Below are 6578 nucleotides of genomic sequence, written 5' to 3'. Positions count from 1 at the left end.
AAAGGAGTTTTTTCTATTAAATAAATATCTGAGTTTCGAAGAACATGTTTTTTTGACTCATATTTATTTTTTCGATTTACGATTGGACCGTAAGGCATAAATTATAATTAAAGGAAAATTATAAGGCAAATTATAATTTGAAATCTATGATTTGAAATCGATAAAATGTTTCTGTTGTAATTTGAAAAGAGATAACAAATTTTCCTAGAAAAGAAAAGAAAAAAATTGTTTTTTTGAACAAAAATTTGCTTATTCTTAGGTATCAGGGCGAGAGCATTGTTATTTCGTTGCTGTTCCTGCCTGCTTAAATTTGTCTTGCCTTGATAAGGGTGTTGTATGAGTGCCGAAACGTTGATGATTATTGTTTGTGAACTTTTCATTTGTCTTACTTTTTTTATTTTTGTCCACAAAAAGAATTTTTTTCTTTCCTTTTTCAGGAAATTTTTTATATTTTTTCAAATTGCAAGAGAAACATTTTATGTATATGCACATTAACTTGATTTTCATCATTTTCAGGTCTCAAATTTGAGATCAAACCTCAAATTTGAAATATTTTAATAAAAGAATTACGTAATCATCACAAGAATTTATGTTAGAAGCATCAGTAAGGTGTGAACTTTAAAGGATTGAATAAGAATGAGTCTTTACATGCAATTGAAGTTAAAATCAAAAATCCAAATAACTTTGGTTAAATAAATCATACAGATTTATGAACCTGATTGACATACTGAATGTTCATATTTGTAATTAATTAATTAAATTAATTTTTCAGCCCCTCCAGGCGGGAATCCAGTAATTGTTGGACTAATTGGTGAATATACAATTGGTGAAAATATCACTGCTAATTGTACAGCATATCCATCGATACCTAAAGCCAAAATGCACTGGACCATTAATGGAGAAACGGTGAGATATTCTTTTTCAAACAGTTTTTATAATGAAAGCAGATACTGAACTGCAAACTGAATTTTTTCCTATATTCTGATAATTAGGTTGATATTAACAAAATCGTAAGGTTTTGCTAAAATTGGTTATTTATCTGGGATTAAAGATATGCGAAAATATTTTGAAGAATTAATTTAAAATTTAAATAAACCAAGAAAGGCTTACATAGTTTTTCTGATAATTGGGGAAAAACCTTATTAAAACCGATAACTCGCTCAATAAAAATAGTAATCCAGCAACAAATTTCCATTTCATAAGAAATTTTTGTAAGAAAGACAAAATCACGAAGCTAGAAAAGCCAATATGTTCCACTTACTGCCAAGGAATCGTCCTTTTCAAAGCTCTCTAAACGAACTGAAAGCGAGAATCGCTTTTCCACGTCGGTGGAAAAATTAATACAATCTTTCCCGCTGCCTGCATTCAATGGAGAAGCAAGGCAGTCGTAAACCGGCCTATTGCTCAGGGATGAGAGTAGTCGTTCCCTTCAGACTATATTGACTGGAAATTGAGTGCACCGCGAGGGAAATCGAAGACCTTACTGAACTACGTGCTTTTACGCCAAGAAATAAAATAACCTCGCTTGTCACTTTCGATTATGTTGACTTCGATGTTGCACTTTTTTTGTTAAATCTACTTCTACTCCCAGAGCAATGTCGACTTTTCCCTGTAAGTACGTTATACCATCCAATAACGGGGTGTGTTCTTCGCGTTAGGATTTCTGCACAGGAAAATTGCGAGTGACACTTGCGGTTATGTCCCGAGAGATTTTCATACAGTAACCGCAAAGGGAATTCGGAATATTCAGATGGTATCTTCCTCGTATAAATATATATTCATACTCGGATAGAATTGATGAAAACGAATATGATATAATATGATTCTTAAGTCAATTATTTGGATAACAAAATTACCGTCATTAATGAATAACAGTGATTGATATGTTCCTGTAAACAATATTAAAATCTGGCATTATTGTTTGCGCATTGTAGCTAGCGCGAAAGAAATATTTCGTCTAAAATTGAAACCGTTTGTCAAAAAGGAACCTAAATAGTGTTTTGGTCAAAATGGTAGTAAGTACACAAAAAAGGACCTATCACATGTACTTAATTTATTATATATCAGCCAATTTTTCACCAATTTTCATCAGACTTATTGGAATCTATAAAAAATTACAAATAACTAACTTGTACGTACACACATTAAAATTTAAGAAATTTAAATCATATTAAAATACAATTTATGATCCTATTTAACGCCCAATAATCAATTTAATCTACAGAATTTCTGCAAATAAAACCAGAAATTCATCAATAAGATTGGGGCAAACACCATTGAATGTTCCTATTGCAATTTGAAAAAATACAAAAAAGATTTCTAAATAAGAAAAGAAAAAAATTTCTTTTTTTGGCTTAAAAAAATAGGAATGAAAAATCAAAAGGCAACCAACCAAATCCGCCTCCTTCTCTTTTTATTTATTTCATCTTTTTCATTTTTATCTTATCACAATAAAAAACATTTGTAAAAAAGTAATGATGACAGTTTGGACACTCATAGAAGCAGCCTTATCAAGGGGAAAGAATAAAAATTACATTCGAGCAGACAGGAACAGCAACGAAACCACGATGCTCTATCTCTCTTTCTTTCTCTCTCTCTATCTCTCTCTCTCTCTCTCTCTCTCTCTCTCTCTCTCTCTCTCTGACACCCTAAAATCAAATGAGGATCAAAATGAAAAACCATCATAAAAATACCTGATATATCATATATTTAAATACATATTTAAGGTGCGTTTTTAATGGGTTTGCATTTTGAACCTCACTTGAGTCTCGGGTGTCAGGGAGAGAGCATCGTGGTTTCGTGACTGTTCCTTCCTGCTCCAATTTTTTTTATTTTTTACCTTGATAAGGGTGTTGTATGAGTGCCAAAATGTTGGTGATTAATTTTACAAATGATTTTTATTGTGATTTGATGATAATGAAAATAAAAAGGACAAAATAAATACAAATAGAAGCAAGGGGATTTGGCTGGTTGCCTTCTCATTTATTTCCCACTTTTTAATTTTTGTCAACAAAATTAACTCTTTTCTTTTCTTTTATGAAACTTTTTGAAATCTTTTTTCAAGTTACAGTAGAAACATTTTATGGCGATTGTCCAAATTTTATTTTTGGATTCTTGGATTTATTTTTAGAAATTCTGCACATTAACGTATACACATTGTCCATTTTTTTATAAACTGGACAGAGCAACTTCAGAAAACACGAAAAATGTAACATTTTTAAATAGCTTAGTCAGTCTGTAATCATCTTTAGTCAACCGATACGTCTAGAAATTTTAGAATAAATTAACTAGATGACGATAAGGTGCATTCTCAGAAAAATTTTATTTTGGAATAATTTTTAGAGATATTTCACTCATTTATCAATATTCAAACGATTTCCTTTAAATAATTTGGAATCAATAAAAAGTAACGATACAATAACCTACTTATATGCATATTATGTGGATTTTATAAAGTAAAATAACTCCGTTAAATGTATAAATGTAACTCCGATTGATGAATATCTCTGAAAATGTCAAATGAAGACACTTAGTATGCTTACAATTTCAATTATGATATAGATAATAATGACACTCGTATGCATAATATTGTATTAAGTATTTTTATTACTTTTGAACACGTCCTTTATTTAATAAAAACTTGCATCAAAAGAGAAGTGGAATCTCATCAAGAATGTCTACTATCCAAATATTTCCCTCAAATAAAAAGATATCAGCACAATCAGCATACTTTGTGAAATATTAAAGTTTGCCAAGCAATTCTAAAAAAAAAATTAATTTTGAAATTTATTAAATTGGAAAAATTGTGAAAATTTTATAAATGTATTAAAAGGAAAACATGGTGAAAACTTGATAAGCAATCTATATTGATTGTGATGATGACTTTTCATTTGACGAAATTTGTCGCATCCTAAATGTTTTCGGTGAGATCTCTAATTGATTTTAAAACTAATTACAAAGTATGATGATTGTTGAAAAAATTGATTTTTGACATTTCTGCTAATATAAGAGGTTAAAATATAACTTATGCCACAATGTGGGTAAACCTTAGAGAAAAGAAAAAGTTCAACGACGTGAAAGGTCAATAATTTTATAAGAATAAATGAATTAAAACATTCTTTAGTAAAAAAATCCACCTTAACCATGAACTTGATCTGAGTTTTGAAAACGGATCTAATTAATCTAAGTATCATTAAAATAAACAAAAATATTTCATAAACGTAACGAAGAAAAGAGGTTTGAAGGTTAAAATTTTTCATACTATTCTCATTTTCCTATAATAGTTTTCAAATGATGAGCCTTAAGTTAGAAAGAGTTGGGAAGAAATTATTCAGTAATAAAGACTATGGAAACTCTGGTGAATTTCCCCAAAGACGTATAGAATATGCTTCGAGGAAAAGCGATCTTAGAAGAAGAATTAGATAAGTTCCTTTTCCTCACTAAGCACTTTCTTTCTTAATTTATTTGCCAATCGGGCTAAGAGGTCATAGTAATGCTGATATAGAAGAGTACTAAGAATAAAGAATATAATAGTATATAATTGTGTTGTATTTTATATAATTGAAAGTATATAATTGAAAATATATATTTGACTTCAAATTCAAATTTATGTCAATTAAATTTTTTCATTTGTCTCCAAATCTATGTTTCAGTCGCTATTCCCTCTTTGACAAACCAGTTTTAATTAATAATTCAAAGGCAAAACAATTCTTCTACAATTTCAATTTCATAATAATTTGCTCCTAATTGTAGGTTATCATACAGTGAAATATTTCAGTGTTGAATAATCTATTCTGATTTATCGGAAAATCTATTTTTCAAATGAAGGATGATTTTTTATAACTTTTTTGTCTCTTCTCTAAAATTTTATTGTACAAATGACACAACTACCTGATATCAATGTTTTTTCTCTAGCAGATTGTCGTATTTGGGAAGCTTGGAATTTAAATTTATTTGAATATTAATCCCTTTAATTCAAGATTTTTCATTTAAAAGCCGTTTCAGATGATTATAAAGAATAAATTTAAAAAATGTCAATTTAAAAATATTGACGACCTTATTCAATGAAATCAGGTAAACTGACCATTACTGGGACAGTTAAGAAAAGCTAACCCACATAAACACAATTTTAAAATGGGGAATTGAAATTTTTCGTACAAAAACCGTTATATTAAGAGGTCCGTCCGCTCAGCGCCGCCACAAAGGCAAATTATAAAATGGAATACGCCATTTTTTTTTTGCTTTTTTACATTCTTATCATTTATGATAGAGAAAGTATTAGAATTGTCGGAAATTTGACATCACACTTCTCAACGGGTCTCCACGTTTCGAGACCCCCTGAATCCGAAAATCAGGTTTTAACGATGGCGTCTGTCTGTCTGTCGATCCGGCTGACCGTCCAGCCTTCCGTCCGTAAACAAGATAACTTTCGAAAAAATGAACGAATCAAATTCATCTTTGGCACCCTTTTTTTAAGTCCTAAAAGAAAATACGAGTTTGTGAACCAGCCATTTTTGCTAAAAATTAAAAAAGTGAGGGCATTTTGAAAATTTTTGAGACCACTTTTTTCTGAATTCGAAAATTCTATGTACGGATATTCAAAAATTCAAATTTTGAATGCACAAAAAATAATGGAAAATAAAAAATTCCATTTTGTGGACGAACTATGTAGGATAAGAAAAAATATGAATTAACAAAAATGGTTATCCCAAAAAAGATCTACAGTTTCGTTAAGAATCACTTTTTAATAGGACGCGTACTTTTTGTTTTATTCGTGAAAAATAACGTTGAAAAAAAATTAAATAAAAAAAAATATGTGGAAAAACGACCAAAGTTACGAGAAAAAAATCCAACAAAACCTGTTTACAAATGTCTGTCGGAAATCGAGCGAGTATCGCGAGTGTCACGATGAGAATGTGTACCTCAAAGCCTACAGAGCTTTGAGAAACTTAATCTTTGACTATACTTAATTAAGTAGACAATTCAGAATATGAAGACGCATATAAACACTGCCATCTACAAGAGATCTTTTAGATAATGTTTTTTTCAAGCATTCCAAAATGCAAAGAATAAATATCCGAGCGCGAAGCGCGAGATGTAATTATGTTCGAGCGCGAAGTGCGAGGTAACCTATTATCGAATGCGAAGCGCGAGATTCAACCGTCGCGTGCTACTCAGCGCCGCCATCTACGAAAACTCACTAAAAATTACAATTACAATGCACAAACAAAAATTCAAATTCGGTATCAAAAATCACCCATCACGTCATGGTTGAGCCATAACCTCAAAAACTGACGAAAAATCATGCACTGAGGCCAATAAATTTCAAAATAATGCCAGTGATGCAAATTTTCACTTCAAAAACATGTAGACAACTGTGAAGGATCAACCCTTGCCTGATATCAACTTATTTAATATAACTTTACCCAACAGAACCTGACCTCACCTAACCTGAATTAACAGAAATTAATTGAACATGAGGTTAGGTTAGGTTAGGCTAGGTTAGATTTATTTCTAGGTTAGGCTCGAGTTGACCCATTCGATGTAGCACACATTTGCTACGGGGAAAATATGCTTCC

At 30.6% G+C, this 6578-nt stretch overlaps 1 protein-coding gene across 1 annotated transcript in view; it reads left to right on the top strand.

Annotated features, from left to right (window-relative positions):
- LOC117171484 overlaps positions 1-6578 on the top strand; it is a 477779-nt gene that overhangs the window by 397393 nt on the left and 73808 nt on the right. The window contains exon 4 of the mRNA XM_033358841.1: positions 773-906. Within this exon, the coding sequence (XP_033214732.1) occupies positions 773-906 (134 nt within the window). The remainder of the gene's footprint in view (positions 1-772; positions 907-6578) is intronic.

This window comes from Belonocnema kinseyi, chromosome 4 (genome assembly GCF_010883055.1).
Source record: "Belonocnema kinseyi isolate 2016_QV_RU_SX_M_011 chromosome 4, B_treatae_v1, whole genome shotgun sequence".
NCBI classification, from domain to species: domain Eukaryota; kingdom Metazoa; phylum Arthropoda; class Insecta; order Hymenoptera; family Cynipidae; genus Belonocnema; species Belonocnema kinseyi.
This window is presented reverse-complemented; position numbering and strand designations above follow the sequence as displayed.